The sequence below is a fragment of the Colletotrichum fioriniae genome (genome assembly GCF_027942845.1).
Source record: "Colletotrichum fioriniae strain IMI 355084 chromosome Unknown scaffold_13, whole genome shotgun sequence".
NCBI lineage: Eukaryota > Fungi > Ascomycota > Sordariomycetes > Glomerellales > Glomerellaceae > Colletotrichum > Colletotrichum fioriniae.
The window spans coordinates 1,346,018-1,368,075 of record NW_027076849.1 but is presented as its reverse complement, the minus strand read 5'-3'; the positions used below and the strand labels follow the sequence as shown (position 1 = coordinate 1,368,075).

Genomic DNA, 22,058 nt, shown 5'->3' with positions numbered 1-22,058 from the left:
GGGCGCAAGAGTTGGATTTGAGGATACCTCAAATGAGGTGGCGATAGATGGCAGCCTACCTTAGATAGGTATTTTTTTTTGCCTTTCCTTCTTCAAGGTACCTACCTACCTTTCCCAGATAGCTGTCAATGGGGAAAATCGAGAAGAACAACACAGAACATTCCATTAAACCAGTACCTACCTTATCTTAGGTACCTGCTTATCAAGGGAAAATGCCGCTTGTATGAGAAAGGAAAGCAGGAGACATGGCGAGGGAAGAGGGAAAGAAGCAGCGGCGAGATGGGTAAGCAGGCAGGCAGGCACCTTCTCAGTCACCGTAGACGCGGTCCTTCCTTTGCTATTCTAACAAGACAGAGAGGAAGTAGCAGCAGCGGCTTGCTGCCTTGGACTGCAGTCATCCTCAATCTTTACTATTACCCATCAGAATGACGACGATGCTTCACCAAAAACATCATATCCACAATAATTTGATAAGGGCCATCTGCCTCTACTTCTCTACCATACTCTCGGCCGCAATACCGGCGACATTCTTCGAACATCGGGGCCGATTCAGACGGAAGACCTCGGCGGTTTGGTCGACAAACCTCCGCCTTACCGTCCGATGCACCAGCTTCGACCTCCCTTGGCTGATGGCATTGACCCGGAAAGAAAACGCTGGCAACGAGATCAAACCGTCGTGACTGCTACACACGTCACCATGCGTCTGTTCCATGTCGTCTGCTCCCAGAGCCTTTAGGCATGCACCAAATTTTGAGGCGTTGGAGCTACCTGGCAAGAAGGCACCAATAGCCCGCACTCCTAGTCCATCGTGGGCACAAGCGGCCAATCGACGCTGTCCACGGCGAACATGGAGCGAAAGCGGAACGGGAAAAGAACCTGGGGGGAGGGAGGGGCGCTTGTGGGCGACTCAGATTCAAGATATGGATATGCGGGTACTGTTGACAGACTCGCTGGCTGAAATAAGCGTGAGCATTCTGTAACATTTGAGTCTCAACAATGCAGTATTGACGAAAAGGAACTGGTTTGCAGACCGAATGGCTTGAAGCGCCGCCTCCTAGAGCTACAGGTAGTGACCGTTATGTCAACGTCGCAAAACGGAGGACGTCACCTACGGACCAAGTTATTGATATCCGACGGACTTGACCGGCAGAGATCGCCGAGGGAGAGATAAGATCGCTGACCTGCAGCGACCTGACTCTTCCATATCCGTTATTGCACCGTTGAAAGTCAAACACAAGGAAGCATTGGCAACAAATATCGGCGACCGTGTGCGAATGACTCGGTAATAACTAGCGATGTATTGTCATGTGCACTAAAAGAGACTGTCACGCATGGCACTCTCCGCGGTTTACGGATACTGTCCTTCAAATCTGGACGAAGGCTGACACCAAGTAGGGAGCTTTCATGTCAAGCAGCACCTTCATTTTTTGGTGGATAGACGGAATCCCGCACGGCTAGCCATACTACAATCGCTCACAAGAACTTGGTTGAGAACTCGAGGGTGGGAGCCGGCACACCGGCACTCCAGCGCTGCCCCTTCCTAGCCCATCAAGTCCCTGCCAGCATGGTCTACACGCATAGTCGAGGACAACATTATTCATGATATGCTTGCCTAGTGTGGCCCTAATGATTGCGACGGTCTCGGGCAACTGACCTTTACCAGTTGGTTGAACTCAATTCTACCTCACGAGCGGACTTGGGTCAGCCATAGATCAAATATCTCGAAGCGAATCGATAACCGCGGCCAGTCAAGAACGCGAATGTCGTGAAATGCCATTGTCGCCTGCCGAGTGCGCCCTTGGCCAAATCCGTTCATTTGGTCTGACGCCGGAAGCTGCAGTTGCATGGCACATACATTTCACAAGCCGCCTACAGTAGTAGCCCATCCGTGTGGGCAAACAGATGCTACATACTTTGGACTGCAAGCACGGTATGTCGGTCTCTCTCTCTTCCTCTAGTCAATACTGGTGGGCGGCGGTTTTGTCGCGACAGTGGCCCGTTCATTCTGTCAAGTCAATCGAGAGCAAGGCCTTCGGATACGCAATAATACAAGAGACCAACAAGAGACCAACAAAAGACGAACAAAAGACGAGATCCATCGCGGACGGGATACAGGCAGGGAACAGCATACCAGGCCCAACCGGTCAGCCGGTGTAGCATGGCACGGATGGAGATTGGGAAAGTCAATAAACGGGACGCTGGACCCAGTTCCGAGCCAGACGGTGCCACGGTGGGAACCTATCATGTCCACCGCTATCCAAAAGCAGCTTAACGGGTAGTAGCTCTGGACGAGGCCAATTTTAAAGTCGTCCGCTCCGATCCCCAACTGGAACCGGTCGCCCTATGAGGTTGTACGCCCTTGGATTTGATGCCATGGACCATGGCCTAGGCAAGCCCCCATACCCTCCGTGCCTCCCTACTCCGTTGCCCGTCCACATGGATAGCGGACACTGGCGGTACCTGTCACGGGCTGTAGCGGGTGGTTTCGCTGTGTACCTGGGAAAAAGAGGGACATGCACTGTAACGTAATATCCGACGGGCACATCACTTCCTGGGGGTGTGAACATGGGTGCTTGGAAGGGCGCTTCCTCGACTAGACATGAGATTTGAGAAGTCTTAAACGACGAATGTGAAGGGGTCGTAGGATTCGGTTTGCTCCTTGGTCTCTGCAACGACTTTGGCCTGCAGTCAGCTAATGTTTATCGAGGCCGACAGGTTGAACGATCCCAAATGCAGGAGCATTGGGTATCCTCCAGGACACTGCCCGCCGATTTAGAGGTCGACGGGACAGCATTTGACGACAGCGCATTTACTACAATTGTATCCAGACGCGGACTCGCCCGGCTCTGCTTGGCAGTGCAGTCGTTTGCAGTCAGTCAGTCAGTCTACTGTGGCCGCACAGCGCTGGCTGGCATATTCTGATATTCGTGGCTCATGAGTGCATACCTCTCCGACTGCCAAGGACCGGAGGGTTAAAGGGTTGCAGAATGCCGTATTACCGTCAGACGGGTTATTTTGGACTGGACGCGGTCATGTCATGGGGGCCAGTCGGGCGAAACGAGTGAGAGTTAAATCTATTCGTAGAATTGGACGGCATACTCGAGCCAGTTACTCGAGCTGTGCCGCCCATTGTCACCCGTCACCAGTGGCTCTGACACCAGCCATTCCGCACCTGGGCTGGCTCCGGACAGCCGTGACGACGACGGCCACGAGGCACCGAAACCAAAAAAACATGGTGCACAGAGATGAGTGTACGGATAGGCGAAGAAGGAATAGGTAGGTTAGCGTCAGACCGGTGAGGCGACGGTTGGCTGGCTGTCTTGGGTCCAGGCCAACGACGGATAGGGCGATGAAAGAGGCACGAACGGACGGTTGAGTTGCAGAGGCAACGAACGTTGGAATTTCAGTTTCCTTTGTACGGAAAGGCGCCCTCGGTGTAAGGTAAGGAGGTAAAGTGGTGAAAGAAGGGGAAGCGTGCCACGCTTTGCCTTTGGAGGTTGAGGCTTGCGTTTGCAAAATTGATTCATTGCCCGGCCGGGTAATTGTGGAACCAATGCCGTTCTTTGTTCCTCCCCCTTGCTCCTCTGTCGCAGCAAGATAAGGTAAGGCAGGTCAGGTACGGATATCCGTAAGGTACCTTACGGAGGAGTATCTCAAGGGCTATTGGGAACATCCAAGGTTATCAGCCCAATCTGCCAGGGAATCACGGAATACCCTGCTGTGCATATGCGTCTAATCTTGCAGCAAAGGGAGCATGAGCAAAAGGAGGACGAGGAAAAGCAAGCAGGTATGGAGTATGGCCAGGGAATGTGATGAAAAGAGGGGTTTTTTTTTTTTTGCAAATCAATAAAGTCACGAGTGTGATGACTCTGATGAGTGAATTCAGGATGAGAGTGGGCGGGGATCCGCAGTGGTATTCGAACCGTTATGGACTGAACCGAACCCATACTCCGTGTACTACTCCGTACATATCTACCTTAGTACTTGTTTGACCTTGGGAGGAGGACTCAGGAGACGAAATAGTTAGGTACCTTAAGGTAAGGTAAGGCAGGTGGCCCGGCGAATACGGACCGGAGACGGAGGGGGCCAGACCCGACCGATAGCCGTGCATTGACACACGTCTGCACTCTGCACGCGAACACTGCAGGCAGGGTCTGGTCCAGGAAGGTGAGGTCGGTAATAGGGAAAAGCCAAGATGAGGTCGGCACGCAAGGTACTTTTCTCCCTCTTTTGCTCTTGCCTCGGCGCTGGGAAATGAACGATAACCAGATTTTAGACTTTTGGTGAATAAGGCAAGGTAAGATGCCCTCTTTTCAGGATTCGAGTCTCGTGAGCTTCGGGGGCATTTAAACATTGAAAAGGTACCTACCTTCCCTTACATTCAAGACTCGAGAGAGGGGACCTGACCTTGTGGCTGGCTTAGTCAGACCTCGTACTTTGTTCCTCGGAGTTCTCAATGGAACCAATCAAACGTTTGACGTGCGGCCGTGCCCCGTCTTTGAATGGTGACTAGTCCGTGACTGGCTCCGTTTCGAACGGCTCCCGTAGGTACCTAGCATGTCTGACCTTGACCCTGCCGTCTCCGTTCTTTTTCCACCTTTGGGGGTTTTTTTTTCGTTTTGGCGTCTAGTCCAGTCGCACCTGGACTTTTGCTTTAGGTGGACGACTGTGGGCTCTGGACTCTGGACTCTGGGTTTTTGGCACCGCATCGCACCGCACTCTTCTTGGTTCCTTCTTGTCCGCTCGGTTCTCCCTGTCACTTACTGACTGCCATTTTCTTCCTTTTCCTTTTTCTCGTTTTTGTTTCTCATGCTCCCTGAACCATTCCATCATCCCTTCTCTCTCTCCGGATTGGTATTGGCACACACCTACACACTGTCACACACAGAACGAACGACTACACACGCACTTACTCTGGCACGGCATCCCATCCAGGGACACCTCAACTTGGACTTGGTCCTGGCATAAGACACTGCTGGGACGTTGCGTTGCGTTGCGTTTGCGCCGCAGACTCGCTTGACACGCTCCGCTTGCTGCTTCTGCAGCCCCCAAAAGTGTTTGTCACTGTTGCGCTCCCTGTATCCTCTTTTTGCTGTTGCTACCTCCTGCTGCTCTGCCGCGCTGCTGCACTGCTCTCTCAACATAGCCCAACCGAGCCTCCCCATGTTCTCGTCATAGCCCCCCCTTCCTCCCATCACTGCCGCTGTTTCTGCCCCTTCTCTTCCCTTCATTTACCCTAACCTCTTCTCTCTCTGTCTCTCTGCAGTTCTCATTCCCTTTTCCCGCTCCTTGTTTCCCTCCTTCTCCTCCCCCGCCATTCCTTGCGTGCGGCCATCGCCAAAGGCTCCTTTCTCTCGTTCCCCCCCTTCTTCCCTGCCTGTCTATGCTGCACAGCGCGGACCCGAGTCAATCGCAGCCAAAGAGAAAGGTGCTTGAACCGCCAAGGTTTCTCAACTGCATCAAACAGAGCGAGGAAGATCTATATACTACGTAGAAAGACCGGACCAACGGGTGAGTTCATCCCCAGTCTTCTTCCCAACTCGACTTCTTCTTCTTCTTCTTCTCGGACACACCCCCACGGACCACAATCTACGCCTTCTATTACTCCAAGACCACAAACGGAAGACGGACAAAAAAAAAAGAAAAGCAACGGTGGTGACTGACGTTGGCCCGGTTCTGTGGGCGCCGTGTGTAGCCAGCTCATCCCGTCCCGTCCACGTACTACGTCCTACGAATCGCAGACGGTCGCCACCCTCCCATTGATAACCTCGCGCCGGTCCATCCCCCGCCAGCAACGCTTTCTCTGCGATACCGATACGCACGACCGTCCGTACCCACCTCGTCCACACGTTGCATATAATCATGTCAAACGGTCCACCCCAGTCCATGCCTCTACAAACCCAACACCAGAACAAGGTTGATGGGAGTTCCGGTCCCTTCGCCTCAGATACAAACACCCACAATGCAGCAGACTTCAACGACATCTCTTTCCCTTACGTCTCCAACCCTCAGATCCAGTTCCAAACACACACAATAGCACCTTCGCCGCCCTTGTCCGAATCCTCCTTTCAGCAACTGGAGCCTCCCTCGAGTCAGAGACCCGGCCCCAGTCCACTCGCCGCCAGCAATTCACTCCGAATCCAGACGTCAGACTTTCATCCCAACCTCCCCACACGAACCGACATTCACTCAAACGACGCCCTTTCGACCCCGCGCCGCCCAAGTAACGCCCTCCAGCATAAAACATCGTCCTCCAATCTCAAACCGATATCCCGTACCCCGAGCTTCAAAGCTGCTATCGCCAACAGCCTAGGTCCCGCTTCGGCCACAAGCTCGTGCATGCCCAGTCCGATCCTCTCGGCTATGAGCGACGTCACCCCGCTGCCTTCACCTTTGTTATCAGGAGACTCGCCCGGCCCTTGGAGACGTCTCGGTGTGCGACCGCCTTCAAGGGATCAAATGCAAAACCCAGCCCCGGATTCCGTCCTCGTCACGTCTACCGGCGAATCAATAGCGGTCGCCTTGGCCAACGCCTCCAAGCGCAAAGTCTATGCTGGCCTGGTGGCCGAGGGCTCTGACGGTGCGGGCGCAAAGGGGCCAGTGAATGGCAAGGCCGAACACGCGCGGAACCGAAGCATCAGCGAGTACATTCCCGATCCCAGTTACGTTCCCAAGCGACACATCACCGTCTCGGGCTCCCACACGAAGCCGACAAACGGCCCCGACTCTGGCCTCGAGCCGCACATGCGTCGGGAGGCCAATCTTGCCGAATCAAGAGGTCTGACACCGGCGATTGCGCAACCGCCGACCCCGCCACCTAGCGAATCATCAAGAGACTCGACCGAAATGGCGATTGGCAAACCGAAACCCGCGATACCCGAGTACTTCGAAGCCTACGGCCGCGACCGGAAGAAGAGAAGATGGAAGGCAATCAAGACTCTGGGCCAGGGAACGTTCAGTCGAGTGATGCTGGCAACGAGTCGAATGGATGACGGAAGCGAATTACTACGATCCGATAACAGCCTCACCCCGATATCCAAAATGTCGCCATCATTCAGAAAGACCCTCGTTGCAGTCAAGGTCTGCGAACACGGCCCTCGAGGAGGAGCAAGCGAGGAGAGAATCGAGATGTCGCTTAAGCGCGAACTCGAGATTATGCAGACCATCAGCCACCCTTCTCTGGTCCATCTCAAAGCGTGGAGTATTGAGCCAAGCCGGGCCATTTTGGTCCTCAGCCATTGCCCTGGGGGCGATCTGTTCGATGTGGCTACAGGCCATCGCCAACTTCTCAAACCAGCCTTGTTGCGAAGGATGTTTGCCGAGTTGGTTGGCGCTGTACGGTACCTGCATGAGCGCAGGATCGTCCACAGGGATATCAAGCTCGAGAGTGGGTATTTCTCTTAGTATTGAAGTGCTACACTTTGCTGACTACTCACAGATGTACTCGTGAACTTGACGGCACCTGAGCTCGCAGACCCCTCGATTGACTGGACGACGTACCCGCACTCGGTCATTACCCTCACCGATCTCGGTCTTTCCCGCCGCATCACCGATGACGAAAAGCTCGAGACGAGATGTGGTTCCGAGGACTATGCCGCTCCCGAGGTTATCATGGGACTACCCTACGACGGCCGCGCCACTGACGCTTGGTCACTGGGCGTCTTGCTCTACGCCCTTCTCGAAGCTCGCTTGCCTTTCGATCCCTACCCAAACACGATGGATGGCCACCGCATGCGCAGCCGCACCAGTCACCGTATAGCACGCGCGGAATGGCGCTGGATTGACTATGCCGGCCAGGATGGTGATCACGAAGGCGACGAAGCCAAATTCAAAGAGCGCGGTCTACTAGGTGCCATGGAGATTACCGAGGGCCTGTTGCAGCGCGCAAGGAGCCGGTGGGTACTAGAGAAGGTGGCAGACAACGAATGGGTCAAGGGAGCGATCCAGGTCAGCGGCGGCGTGCGCTTCCGCGAAGAGGTACAAGGCGTAGAGGTTTAATGATATTGGAGAGGCGTTCTCTCCGTGATACCCCCCCTTTGGCAATAACGACGGGACACAGGGAAAGGAAATGGGTTTCGGTTACGGCATTTGGGGTCTGGTTGTACGAGTAGGTTGGGACGCACGCACGGTTGGTTGATGGACAGACAGTGGGCGTACATGACAACCTGGCATGCGCATGATGACTTGCTTCTTGGTTGTTGGGTACTCCCCATTGGTTTCCTCTTTTTCTTTATCATGTTCAAGGCGAGCATTTTGCACTCGCAAGTAGGGCTGGGAGGGGAGCATGAGATATCAGGGCTCTCACTCACAGCTCGGGGACATCAATGTCCCAGTTTATTCAGTTACCTTTTTAGATTTGAGCTCATGAACTGAACAAAAAAAAAATCTTAGAGGCGGATGGCTCAATCTTTTTTGTCTTTTTTCTATGGGGATAGCGTCGGTGTTTTGTATATATCAGCTGGGAAACCAATCTTTTTTCTTCTTCTTTTCGATTCATTTTACTACTGTATAACTTTTCAAGATGCGTCTGGTTTGCCGCAGGCTACTCCTTTCCAGGACTCGGCATTTTTTTGTTCCCTTGCAGTTAGGTCACTTTATGCCTCGATTTCACTCAAAATCAAAATATCAAATACCCGTTATTGTATAAATATAAAGATGAACCTCTTTTGTCAGTGATTTGCGATAGTCGTGTCATTGTGAAGTTGTAGGTTCCCCTTATTTGGAAAGGGCTTGTTCATGCTAAGACTGTCACTTCAAAGATTGAGTGGCGTCCCCTCGGACTTTGAGATGTTATGTTCTAGAAGGGTGACGAGGTTTTCCATGGCCAGGTTCGGTGCGACGTGGGGCGTGGACGTAGGAGGGGGGTCTTGAGCTGTGTGTGTGGCTTGCAGTGGTTGGGGGGTGATGATGAAAGGGAGTTTTGTGATTTGAGAATGATGTGACATATATCTGCAGCTGGGGTTACCGTTCTAGAAAGGTAAAGGCAGGTAGGTAGGGACACGGTGCTTGACTCTGAGGTAGAGACGGCGGCACGTGGAGATTGATGTACCTAGGTTTCGGTTGCGATTCTGTGTTTTTCTTTGTTGCGGGGGTTTGTTTCTTTCACTGTATTTGATGCGAGAGGTGAGAGAGGGTCTTTGTGACGTGGCGTAGGGGGCGAAACATACGGCGTTGATGGGGTGATTTTGGGGTTTGTAAAGTGGTTTGATTTGGGGGAGCGGTTGATCGGAGACACCGGGCGTGGCTTGGGGGGCTAGAAAGGTGGCCGTTTTGATCGAATGTGTGTTTTCTATTCTTGTATTCCGTTCTTGTTCATTGAAGGCTGAGGGGGCTAGTGGACTTTGAGCGTTGGAGACCGTTGAGTTTCTTGTGAGGACCGTTGATCCGGGTGATGAACGGCGAGGAGACGGACGGAGGGGAGTTTGGTGGTGAGAAATCTTTCGGCGCGGAGGGACCGGGGTGCGATTCCGTTTCGGGGCGGGTGGTTGCGGGGTCCGGGCTGTGGGGGCCCGGAGGCGGAGGGGGGAGTTGGGCGTGGGTGTTGAAGAGGTGCCGGCGGGATGAGTGGTGACGACCTGTATGCAGGTTGTGGAGACTGTTGGTTTGATCATGGGGTATCTGTGTGGCTGGCTTTACGCAAAGCTCGTATTTTTTTTTTAACGAAGAGTGAGGTCATTTGTCAGAAGCAGGGGGATTTTGGGATGCGATTTAGTTCTAGGTGGTCTGTGTTTGTTTGACGTTGCCTGTAAGATGTAAGAGCTGCTGACATAGAAAACTGAGGGACTGGCCCAGTGTCCCTTACGGTGGATGGGTGGGTATTTAAAAGAAGCACTTGAGGGGGACTTTTGTATTTCTAAGAGCAAGCCAGTTGCAATCTCGGTGGGTGGGCTCGATGCGGCGAGCAGCCCCAGTGTGTACGAAAACGTAAGTCTGGTTCCTCACATCTTTGCTCAAAGTGCAGGTAACATTATCTCAGTGCTGAGCAAAGTTCTTCATTTATCGTTTATTCATGAGAAATACCCAGCAGGCGGGACAGAGACCTTAGTGATAGGATACAATTTCAAGATAGGGCTTCAGAAACGAGAGGTGGGGTGTCTAGCTGGGCGTCCTAGATAAATCGTATCTTTGGCTTCGCAGGGGTTTCTCAAGAAATCTCGCCATTAGGCGGTGGCGTCCTCTAGCCTGTGGAAGCCTAGACTTGGTTGAGTCGAAAGTAGAGGGTGCTCCCTCTATGGGTTTTTACATTGGCTTGTTGCCTCAACTCTGTTCCTGACTGGGCAGGTTCGGCATGTGCCTGCCAACCAACACCTTTCACTTGTATAGAACTTCGAGGTCAGGGGTCTGGTATGATGGGCACCTCAGAATGACACAAGTATGCGATACCGTCGGGTGCTTGGCCTCGGTATATTGAACCTTGGCTTCGATAATCTTTGTTACGCATCTTGAAAGTTGGTCGAAGAAGAGTGAGAAGAGAATGAAGACGGCCTATGATTAAAAGGCTGGAGGATTTTAGGTCTTAGGGAATTTAGAAATGAATATGCTAGATGGTAAATGCTATAAGACTATCCTCGATATAGAAATCCCTACCTTGTTAAGTGTCATCGTCAGACCTCTGTCACGTATTCATGCCGAATACACTCAGACTCGTGAAAATTGGTACGGCGTGGGATGCTGTTTACCTGGCATGATACCAAATGCTTTGGTCTTTTACTAATACACTGCTAAGAGCTTCCTCTAAAGCCGTCCTTCGGTCCTGGTGGTTTCGAGCTGCCGTAGCCGCCTGGCCCTGCCTCTTCCCCGTCTTGACCTTGGTCCCTTCTAGAAAGAAGTTGAGCGTGATGTATGCGCGTTGATATAAACCCCGGGTATCATCTCCGATCATTATAGTCTCTCAATATGCTCGATAAACCTTTGCCGGAGGCTTTTGACTATGACAGATTAAGTGGGAGAGACTTGAAGCAACATGACTGTTCACCTACGGCATTCACCGCGAACATCACTATCATCATTCACCGAGGCTGTTGCCTTTGTGCGATCTTCCTCAATTGTTGACATCGCTCACAGCTTTTGGCCCAAAGACGAACCATGCGATACAGGCACACACACCTTACTTTTGAACGCCACAAACTGTTGTCCCTTTCATGCCCACGCGAGTGTCCCCTTCTAAGATTACGACCTACTACCATGACGCGTTCCCACGTAAGAAATCCTGTGCTCTTGTCTTTTGAGATACCTTCTGCTGGTTCCCAAATCTCAGAAGACCACGTCATTCCCGGGCCAGAGAACATCATACCCTGCCCCTTCATCCAGGTTGATCGACCCGCCCATCACTGCCAAGTTGGCAGGATCAGAAAAGTTCATGTCTGCCGGCCCGATGAACTGCCCCAAGTCATCCAGATCTCGCCACGAGAAGCCTCTGACTAGAAGATCGGGCTGATGAGGGAAGGCAGTCATATTGGAATGCGCGTGGCCGTGCGACATCCCACCAAACCCTTGATGATGCTCGGCATGTCCACCACCAAGGCCTCCATATCCATTGCTGTTACCGGCGTTGGCCGAGCTCGGTACAGTCGGTACATGCACCGACACTGACCCGGGGCCGCCTGTCCCGTTATGGAGACCGAACGCCGGACAGGGTACGCCGGCGTTGGCGGCATCGACGGCGTGACCGTCCGGACCGGATATGGTGATGTTGGACTGTAGGGTAGGCCCCTGGCTCCGTTGTCGCTGTTCCTCTGGTTTACTGCGCCATAGTAGGGATAGGAGGCGTGCATAGCGCTGGCCTAGGCTGTGCGGGCTCAGGGACGAGCGTTGGAGGCCTTCGATTGTGACGTTTATTGAGCGGCGGACGCTTTCTGAGGCTTCGCTTCCTAGGGCACCGGCGAGACGGGCCTAAATTACGTCAGTCCACGAAAGGTACGAGAGATGGGTAGAGGGACCGATGGTTGAGTGGCATCGCAGTTACCTTGAAGAGAAACACGGCCGCGTAGATTACGTAGAGGTAGTATTTTAGCGGCATGTACCTCAACCCGGTAGCCGGATCTACAGAAGAGTTGAGGATGTTGAGAAGAGAGTTGGCGGCGTCCATTGATTCGTATATGAAGCGGGCATCGGGGGTGCTAGCGAGGTCTGCAAAGAGGGGGCTGCCTATTGTTGTCGTCGTCGGTGGCGGCGGCGGCGGTGGTGGTGGTGGTGGTGGTGGGGGATGTCTCGCTGGTGCGGCATGAGAGCCTGTCGTTGATTCATGTCCATTGGGCTGCTGAGTCTGGTCCTTTGAGGACTTGGTCTGCTGTTGGCTCTGTTGATAGTGGTGTTGGTTTTGCTGCATCTGTTGCTGCTGCTGTTGCCGGGCTTTGGTGATTGCGCGGTTGATTGTTGCTTGGAATGCGAAGGCGTTGATGTAGAGGCGGAGGAATTCGTAGGAGAGGTTGAGGCCTGCTTTTATTAGGGGTGTGACTTGAAGTTGAGTGTTAGTTGAGCTCATTGATGGGGCGTGAAGCCTGAGGGCGGGCTTGAGAAGGTTGTCGACTTACAGTTGAGGCTGCCCCAGACGATCTTCCATTTCCTTAGTACGGCGAACGAGTCATCCTATGGGTTGTTAGCCGAAGGTGAAAGGGTGGTACTCGAGAATGATGAACTTTGGACTTCGGAGTAGAGAGATAGTCGGGGTCGACTTACTATATACCTCACGTACTCTCCGCCTAGGTACAGCTGAGCTCTATGACTCGATGACGAGTATAGTATATCATGAGCGTTGCTGAAAAGCTGTATCAGCTCAAGCTGAGCCTGGAACAGCTGTCCGAGATTGTCGGCCCCGGCTTCTTGTATCCTCAGGGACGGGAAGTCCGCAGAGCGTGGTACTGTCGACGGTCCCGGCCCACGGGACCAAAACCCCTTGCCCACACGGATCGATACTTCCCTGTCACTCATATAGCAAGCTGATAATCCAAAGGTACGAACGTCAGCACGACTGCCTCATGACTGGTCTCCAAAGAAAGGCTTACCAGCCCAAACCAACCTCTTCCTCCGAAACGTCTCCGACGACGGGCTTGTCTTATCCGACAGCAGCCCCGTCTGCTCCAGACTCTGCAGGTACCCCAGCCGTATCGCGACGCCAATCTGCATCCAAGCGCCCTCGTCCTCTTCGCCGCGCCCGACGGTAGGCTTCTCCTGCAGCCTCTGTGGCGCCCACTGAGCGAGGATCAGGAGGGCCTCGACGGCGCCGACGGTGGTGGACCCCTTGTAGATGAGCTTGGAGATGAGGGTCTCCATGTACCGCGAGCAGGCCTCGTGGACGCTGGTCATGGAGGGCTCGTCTTTGGAGGCGACTGTGAAGATTGCGGTGACCAGGTGGGGTTCCGAGTCGATGAGAGAGGAGACTGTGGCGGGGGTATGGGTGAGGATGCATTTGTCTGCTACGGGGAAGAAGGGGTGGAAGTGATCAATGTATCTGGTGTGGTGGTTAGCCTTAGTGTGACAATATCTTGAAAAGGAATGAGTGAGTGGGTGAGGGATGACATACAACGTGAGTAGACGCGAAGCAACAGGTAGACTTAGGACACCATCTGATATGGGCGGATAATGGGTCGCCGCAGGCGTAGATGGCTTGCGTGATCCTTTCCTGGGACTGCACTTATCCCGTCCCGGCGCATCACTCACAGACAGATGCCGCATATCGTCACGCCGTTCCTCCCCATCAAGGTCAGCAACCTGCGCCAGGAGATTCAGCGCGTCAGAGGGGTTCAACAAGTCACTGGAGGTGATGTGGCCCTCGATATCGCCGGAGCTCTTGAGAGACCGGGTCGACCGGCCGCCGGGGCTGTCCGGCTGGGAAGTGGAGCCGGGCCAACTCGCCGGCCTCCCTGCCGGGCCGTCATCATCCTCTTCGGGGGAGCACGACCAGGGCTCGCCGCCGTCGTTGTGGTGCCGAGAATCCGCCGGGCTGGTGGAGCGCTGATGGTGCATGTGTTGGTCTTCTCGGAGGTTCGTCGCCGAGGAAGTGCCGACGTCACCTCCTCCCGGTCCCGAGTCATAGGCTACCGGGCCGGTGACGGTGTCCGAGTGTTGCTGTTGCTGTTGTTGTTGTTGGTGGTGCGGGAAGACGACATCGTCACCTTGTGGTAAGCGGACAAACTTACGGGGCCGTCGACCGCCTCTTCTCGATGTTGCTAAGACGCATTCTTTTTGTTCTCTTACACAGCGACGGCAGGGTGGTATACCTGGGTTACCACCATAATCTCTACATGAGGGGGGAACAAGGTGGTGTTAGTCAAAAGATGAGCTGGGCCTTGGCAGGTGTTTCTCATGAGTTCTCCAGCCAATCACTCTTGTCATTAACCCGATTCCCGGCCTGCAAGCCGTGGCATGTTGATGTACATGTGTGTTCATGGACATAATTCATATGAGAGAGGGGTAATTGATACGAAAAAGAAGTTTGCTCACAAGTCACATCTCGTCTTCCTGAGCCGGCAGGAGACGCAAGCACGCGATACCCGCCTCTCTTTCCCAGTAGCCGTCACCGCGTGAGGCAGGCGGTGGTGCTGCTGCTGCTGCTGATGCGGGGGACTGGCCATCGTCGTAGAAGGCCGGCGGTCGGTGACGGGGGCGGCGGCAGCGGTGTCCACAGACATGGTGTTGCGATTATTACGTCGGCGACTCGGTGTGCTCGGTTTCTCCTCCTTCTCTTACTCCTCCTCCTCGGTCCAAGCGTGTGGGCGTGAGGGGGCAGCGGCGGCGGCGGAAGCGGCAACGGCAGCGCGCGGTGAATGTCGGGCCAACGCGGCGGTTGGTGATGGACCGATGGTGTTTGGACTGAGTGGAGCACAACTGAGGGGGGACTCTGGGGACTCTGGAGGCGTAAGAGCCCGGATGAGAAGGGGGTAAAGAGAGCATCGGCACGGCAATCCAGGGCTGGTCGTCCGTCATCCACGGAAGTACGGCAATGTGGCTGGCTTGTTTCGGCGATAGTTGGGGGGGTTTTAATGTTTTTTTTGTCTAGCGGTGGTATTGTCGGCGTAAAATTCGATGCATGACGCACCTTTTGATGCTGAAGGTTTACGCACTACCCTGTTTTGCGACTCCAAAGACTTCACAAATGTATACTTTTTAGGAGTTGGGTATATTTCGCAGGTATTACCGATCGAGAGCTAGCTCGTCCCAAATCCCCTCTTCCTTTGAACTTTGAGTTTATGGCGGCATAGCTAACTTCTAAGGGGGGAAACGGTAGGGAGTACTTGACAGCACTTTAGAATCTGCACTAATACTATCCGTACTAACTAGCATAGTCGTAGCTGCATAGGATTCGAGACCCTGTTAAACTCTCTACAAGGTTGGTCTCAACATCCATGTCCAATCGCGTGGACATCACCAACAAGACAAAAAAGCTGCTGCTCGTCATCTGCGACGGAGCAGAAACGATTCCATTTTCTTTTCCCAAGTAATAGCGTTCCATTCGGCGAATCATCTCTATTATTTGCCTCGGTGGGTTAGAAAAGTCTCGGAGTCTCCTCCCTCTCATTCGGCACTCATTTCAACCCGCCGGCGAGGACCAGCTCTTGGCCAGTAAGATATCCAGTCTTGACAAACCTGGGGGCGGACGGCGATCACGGGTCAGCACAAATTGAGCAAGACCAAAGAGGCACCACAATAGTTCCCGCCGGTCAGTTCGGTAACTTACATTACGACAACGTTTGACACTTCCTCGGGAGCGCCTAATCTGTGGACCGGGACGCTGGCAGCAATGGCCAGCCCCGGATCTGTGGACCTCAACTCCTCAAGGTCATCTTTGCTATCCCAGGTTCTATAGGGTGCTCTTGTCAGTTGAATGCCAAGACGTGACTACACACGACAGATGTCTGCTGCTCACGTTGATTTCGGTGTGGCAATCATGCCAGTGGCCCCAATCATGGCGGGCAGAACCTGAGAAGCAATGTCAGCACAGCTCAATAAATAGTCCATACATCACTCGACCCTCGGCCCGAAGACGATGAATGTTGAGGCTTACAATGTTCACGGTAACACCCTCCGGTGCCAAGAACGTGGCCAAATTAAGACCCATTGAGCTGCGGCTTAGAGTTAGACAAGCTTCGGCCCCCATTTCTCGGTCTCGCCGTAAACGACCCCAGAAGACCGGGACATCCCGCCGGGAAACTAATGAAGAAGATATACGAACATGCCAAGAGCGGATAGGCACATCTCAAAAGGTAAGAAGAAAAAAGAGGACTGGGCAAATACTCACCAGAGAGCACCCTTGGTAGCGGCGTAGTGACACCCGTTGATTCCCCCACCGCGGCTCGCAATGCTGCCCACGAGAACGACACGGCCCCACCCCTGAGCGCGCATGCCGGGCAGGCAGGCCTTTGTCACGACGAACTGGCTGCGGGCGTTGACCTCCATCATCTCGTCCCAGTCGTCCTCGCCAATGTCCGCCGGGTCGCGGATCCGGCGACCAAGGCCGGCATTGGCGACGAGCACCGAGACGGCCTTGTGCTTCTGCGCGACCTCGCCGTTGGCGAAGATGCTGGGCACCAGGTTCCGGGTCGATTCTCTGGAGGAGAGGTCGGCCTGGAAGGGGACGAAGAGCTGCGATGGATACTTATCGCGCAGCTCTTGAGCTAGAGCATCCGCCTTCGCCTGTTCTGGATGTTAATATACCGAAGAGATTAGGCCCGTGGTTTGCGTGGGTGGCCTCACGGGCCGTAGACCCGTACGGTCCCCCATGCACCCGTGGCGCCCCTCCCCATCTGTCATCGGTGATGCCGTACCTGGCTTGACGAATAGTGTAATGCGACATCGCAGCCCTCTGCGGCGAGAGCATGGGCAACGGATGAGCCTATGCCACCACTGATCGCCGAGGAAGATTATCTGGTCAGCGGGAACATACGATGACAGCCTCACTAGCGGAGGGGTTCAAGGTGGGATGGCCACTTACCTCGCCCCTGTCACTAGAGCTAGGCGGCCCTTGGTGGTGTTGTCTGTGCTTCTAATGCTGTATTGGACCATCTTGACAGTTGGACCCTTGTAACAGACCTGCGGACGGTTCGAGACTTTTGGTATGCACCTTGATGATAGGTAGGTAACAGAGCACGGGCTATTCCTGTTCGAGAGGTACTCGTCGGCGTCGTGTCTGGACTAGGATATCTGGGCTATTCCGTAGGTACGGAGGTAGACATCCAAAGGCTTAGATGAGTTGGTTCATAAGGTCGATTGAGAGGGCCCTGAGTGAGGGGTTGGGAGAAGGGCGCGGATCGAAGGCCGAGCTTTGATAGCCGAGAATGTTCAATTGCCGCCGCTATCGGTCACAGTAAACTGGAGCATGAATCGCGGATGGCACCAAACATGCCACAGCACATCGTATTGTTCTCGTGTAAACGCAATGGCAAAGACGCCCTTTTCTAGTAAGGGACACTATTTGATGGCTACTGCAAGGCAATTGAGATCTTTCGGCAAACGAACATTGAACAGCTGACCTAGATCCATTCCAAAATGTTTTGGCATTTGCCGACCTTCAAGTCTTCTGACTGTTGAAGATTGTCAATTGCCGACGCTCAAGTCGTGACGCGGTCACAAAGAAGCTACAACGCCACGAATGCGAACCAGAGAGTCCAAACTTTCAGTAGCCGACGCGTCTCACCAGCAGAAACTCTGCCTGCGTCGGTTATCCAGAAAACCACTCCTTTGCTTGCGTGTCAACATCTGAATTGCCGTCCGATTGAGCAAGTTGCCAGAAAAAGTTTGACGCGATTGGTCTCGAGACGGCTCAGACGGCATTCGAAGTCTCCCCTTCCCGTAGTGAAACCCCAAACCCCCCGCAGAAATGCTCTACCCCGTGTTGTGTGGATTCCCGGGGAAGTGGTACTAACCACGTCGATCTTGATACTTGGCGTATGATCACGAACTGTCCGATCGTTTCTTGAATTGTGTCCATGTGTTTATAAACATTCACAGAGAACCTTCGGACGACAGCTTTCGCGGGGAAGCGTTCTCGTTCAGTTCAGACAGTGAGCTTATCGCACGCTCAAGGTGCAAGAGCCGCTTCTTTCCTACACGCTATCCTCTTCCAACTCCGCGAGTCTACAAAGACGATACCATTCACTCAAGATGGGTGAACTTCGAGGGCAGCGGCTTGTCTTGGCCGTCAGCGTTCTCACATCCTTGGGTTTTATGCTCATTGGTTATGACAATGGCCTCATGGGAGGCTTGGGTAGGTTATCTCTACAGCTACAACGAGCTGCCAAGAGTTGGATCACTTTCTAACGGTTCCCTTTAGTCAATGCTCCGGCATTCAACTCGACTTTCGACTCTCCGGATCCGACCATGACGGGTCTCATTGTGGCAATCTACGAAGGCAAGTCGACTTGACGATGAAAATTGGAGTCTATGGACGCGGTCAGCTGACTCTAGTACCTCTAGTTGGCTGTTTCTTTGGCTGTGTAGCAACGGCGATATTCGGCGAGAAATATGGCCGTCGAAAGACCATTGGAACTGGTTGCTCTATCATGGTCGTCGGTGCAATCATTCAAGCCGCTTCGTATGGACGCGCCCAGATGATTGTCGGGCGAATCGTCTCGGGTGTCGGAATGGGTATCGTCAACTCCACTGTTCCTGTTCTTCAGGCCGAGTTCAGCCCCAAGGCAAGCCGAGGCATTTGTAAGTTGGAACTTTCCCATTCATGCATTCGAGGTTGTCGGGCATCTCGACCGAGTTTAGATGCAAGACACTGCATAGAGCTTCGCTAACGTCAGGAATTACAGACGTCTGCGCACAACTTTCTACCCTGAACTTTGGAATCTTCCTCATCTACTGGATCGACTACGCCTTCTCGTCACATCGTGAAAGCTACGCCTGGAGAGTTCCGGTTGCTCTGCAGTGCATCTGCATCCTGCCAATGTTTATCATTCTGCAGCTCATACCAGAGACCCCGCGGTGGCTCGCGTCACACAACCGCTCAGATGAATGCCTAGCCGTCCTGAAGCGCCTCAAGTGCGACGAGGATGAGGACACAATCTATGCTCTGCACAACTCGATCACGCAGACGGTATCGTACGAGGCCGAAAACAGCGCGAGTTCGTGGCGAGATCTCTTGGTGCAAGACCGTATTCAGAGCCAGAGGAGATTCCTCATCGCGTGTTTCTTACAAGGTGCACAGCAGCTCGGAGGAATCAATGCTATCATCTGTGAGTCGCATTCATGACTACAATTATTTCTGTCTCTTTGGATAAGATATACTGACGGCTGTCCCTACTGAAGACTACAGCGGCACCCTATTCGAGAAGAGCATCGGTTTCGATAGTCACATGTCGAGCCTCATGTCTGGATTCCTACAGACTTGGTTCTTCGTTGCCTCGTTTATTCCGTGGTTCTTGGTCGATCGCGTGGGCAGACGACCCTTGGTAAATATTCATCCCCCTTTCATTTCCCCAAAGCGTGATGGGAAAAAGTCAAATTAACGAGATCCGACAGCTCTTGTCCATGATTAGCGTCATGGCGGCCGTCATGGCAGTTCAAGCAGCTCTCATCTACCAGGTCCAGAACTCTACTGCCATCGCCAAATCAGCTGGCATTGGCGCTGCGGCTATGCTGTTCGTTTTCCAGGGTGCCTTTACCATCGGCTTCCAGGCAACTGTCTGGGTTTACCCGTAAGTTTCCTCATCTAGCTGTTCTGCGCTTCGTGTGGAGTTTTTGCGCTAACTGCCGTGCTCGTATTACAGGTCGGAGATTTTGCCTCTGCGGATTCGGCAACTGGGCTCGTCCATTTCCAGCGCAACCAACTGGATTTTCAATTACGTGAGTCACCTCTAAATAGACCGAAAACAATGGGCAGCTGCTTACCAACTTGAAAGATGGTTGTGCAAATTACCCCAATCTCCATTTCGAGTATTGGATGGCGCACTTACATCATCTTTGCGGTTCTGAACGCCGCGTGGGTGCCCGTCATCTACCTGTTCTTCCCTGAAACCAAAGGATTGGAACTGGAAGATGTTGATCGCCTATTTGCCGGCGATGACTTTGAAAATACGAGCCATGATAGAGACAGCAAGCACGAAGTCTGGGATATCGAAGACGTTAGGGCTTAGTTGTGGTCGTTCCTGGGTCAAGACTCAAAGCACAGATTGGGAGCCATTGCGGCCAAAAAAAAGGGGGGGCACTGGATGTAGATTTCCTGAGTGAAGTTGACGTGAAATTCTTGGTAAGAATGAAAGCAGAATTCTGAAATCGATCATCTGTGGTATGGCATCTTCTACGTTTGCTGGCAATCTTCATGCAGTTGCCCTGGCACGGCCAAGACCAGCCAGTCTCATAAAGTGGATTGTTAAATCCCATTTTCATGGCTCAACTGGCGAGAGGATCATCTTTTGGGTGGAACTGATATTTGAAAACTTCTCTGAGAGCCAGAAATTCACCAGATGGGGAAGGGCTCTCGATACTCATCGACCTCAATACATAAGAGTCGAACTTCCTGTACCCTGACTCGGTGACGCGGGTTGGACTGCAACTAGCATGTTAATAGTCTACACTCTACAGCAGCCGGTTGGCCTCCGGTAAAACTGAAATTATCTTGACGCGCAATCCCTGAGTAGACTAATACGATCAATATTCGTAGTCCCCTCCTTGTGTAAAGGCCGACCCGTGACTATGCACGTGAGGGAGACGCAGTTCTTGAGACATTTGCCGAACGCAGGCCGAACACTGGCCACAGACCCACGAACTCTATCCTGTGACAGGAACAGGTGCATCGTGCCCGCAATCGTGCCCCGCATCCGTGCGACCTGGAGACACAAAAACACGCCAACTGATTGCTCTTCAACCGCCGTCCAACCGTTGAAAACGTCGACGCCAAGAATTTCCGCAGTACTTCTCGAAGAACCTTCTTGGCAATTGAAGGAAATACGACGTTAACTGTCCTAATCATCTCACCACAATACTCATCTTCAGCTTCTCGCAATGGCTAACTTTGTCGTTTACGACGACCGAGTCAAGAAGCTGTTCGGCTCCGCACCGTCGCTCGAGTTATTGCACGAGAACCAGGACTACCCTTTCGCTCACGAGGCAGGCGTCTTCATTGAGCGCAATAACACGCTCTTCATTACTAGCAACCAATACAACGACCATGCGGCCGGCGGTCGCAAAATTCAGATCTGCCGCGTCACGCTACCATCCGATGGCAGTTCCAAGACGAAGTGTGAGGAGATTAACCCCGCCATCATAACGATGGCCAACGGAGGCGTCAACTACCTGGACGGGGTCGTCTTCTGCGCTCAGGGCACGCACTCTGCGCCTGGAGGCCTGGTCTTTATGGAGGCGGAACCGCCCTACCAGACCCGTATGATGGTCAACTCATTCCACGGACGGGAGTTCAACTCTGTCAACGATGTTGTGGTGCACAGTGACGGCTCTTTGTGGTTCACCGACCCGATCTATGGCTATGAGCAGGGTATCCGGCCGAAGCCGAAGCTTCCCAATCAAGTTTACAGATACGACCCCATCCGTGGCTCGATTAGGGCTATGGCTGATGGCTTTGGTCGGCCGAATGGTATCTGCTTCAGCCCTGACGAGAAGACTGTGTACATTACGGATACGGACTGGATTCATGGTGATGGCTCAACTGATCTCACACGAGCGTCAACAATGTGAGTTTTTATGGCATGGCTTCAAAACTAGGATACGCCACATGTATGAGATCCTGGCTGATAAATAACGGCAGTTACGCATTCGATTTGGTCCCATACTCAGGGGAGCCCTTCTTGACAAACAGACGTCTCTTTGCCATGGCTGATACCGGCATCCCGGATGGCATCAAGTGCGACGTACACGGAAATGTGTATAGCGGCTGTGGTGACGGTGTCAACATTTGGTCTGCCGGGGGTGTTTTGCTAGGAAAGATTCTTGTTCAGGGTGGTGCTGCCAACTTCTGCTTCGGCCGCAATGGAGAAATCTTCATCTTGAACGAGAACCGATTATGGAGGGCCAAGTTGGCAGATGACACGAAGGGAGCATTGTTGTGTATTTAAGCATAACGACGTTTAAGCATGAGACTGATCATAGGTGGCTGATCTGCG

General features: G+C 53.2%; 6 protein-coding genes across 6 annotated transcripts; 3 read left to right on the top strand and 3 right to left on the bottom strand.

Moving 5' to 3' along the window:
* Positions 1 to 6,363: 6,363 nt before the first annotated feature.
* Positions 6,364 to 7,998, top strand: N0V96_010101 (uncharacterized protein; the record flags this gene model as incomplete). Its single annotated transcript, XM_053196753.2, has 2 exons — positions 6,364 to 7,387; positions 7,439 to 7,998. The coding sequence occupies 2 exons, from the start codon at positions 6,364 to 6,366 to the stop codon at positions 7,996 to 7,998; spliced, it is 1,584 nt and encodes a 527-aa protein (XP_053045908.2).
* Positions 7,999 to 11,253: 3,255 nt separating this feature from the next.
* On the bottom strand, positions 11,254 to 12,587 carry N0V96_010100 (uncharacterized protein; the record flags this gene model as incomplete). Its single annotated transcript, XM_065758849.1, has 3 exons — positions 11,254 to 11,892; positions 11,966 to 12,435; positions 12,581 to 12,587. 3 exons carry the CDS (start codon positions 12,585 to 12,587, stop codon positions 11,254 to 11,256), a joined length of 1,116 nt encoding a protein of 371 aa, XP_065612616.1.
* A 388-nt stretch (positions 12,588 to 12,975) lies between these two features.
* On the bottom strand, positions 12,976 to 14,234 carry N0V96_010099 (uncharacterized protein; the record flags this gene model as incomplete). The annotated part of the gene is made up of 2 exons (XM_065758848.1): positions 12,976 to 14,073; positions 14,229 to 14,234. The coding sequence occupies 2 exons, from the start codon at positions 14,232 to 14,234 to the stop codon at positions 12,976 to 12,978; spliced, it is 1,104 nt and encodes a 367-aa protein (XP_065612615.1).
* Positions 14,235 to 15,524: 1,290 nt separating this feature from the next.
* Positions 15,525 to 17,001, bottom strand: N0V96_010098 (uncharacterized protein; the record flags this gene model as incomplete). Its single annotated transcript, XM_053199459.2, has 7 exons — positions 15,525 to 15,585; positions 15,677 to 15,799; positions 15,866 to 15,918; positions 16,004 to 16,061; positions 16,238 to 16,632; positions 16,764 to 16,842; positions 16,931 to 17,001. The coding sequence occupies 7 exons, from the start codon at positions 16,999 to 17,001 to the stop codon at positions 15,525 to 15,527; spliced, it is 840 nt and encodes a 279-aa protein (XP_053043102.2).
* Positions 17,002 to 18,497: 1,496 nt separating this feature from the next.
* On the top strand, positions 18,498 to 20,075 carry N0V96_010097 (uncharacterized protein; the record flags this gene model as incomplete). The annotated part of the gene is made up of 5 exons (XM_065758847.1): positions 18,498 to 18,648; positions 18,753 to 19,175; positions 19,249 to 19,391; positions 19,462 to 19,623; positions 19,842 to 20,075. The coding sequence occupies 5 exons, from the start codon at positions 18,498 to 18,500 to the stop codon at positions 20,073 to 20,075; spliced, it is 1,113 nt and encodes a 370-aa protein (XP_065612614.1).
* Positions 20,076 to 20,943: 868 nt separating this feature from the next.
* N0V96_010096 (uncharacterized protein) lies at positions 20,944 to 22,010 on the top strand (the record flags this gene model as incomplete). Its single annotated transcript, XM_053199456.1, has 2 exons — positions 20,944 to 21,629; positions 21,704 to 22,010. 2 exons carry the CDS (start codon positions 20,944 to 20,946, stop codon positions 22,008 to 22,010), a joined length of 993 nt encoding a protein of 330 aa, XP_053043099.1.
* Positions 22,011 to 22,058: the final 48 nt, after the last annotated feature.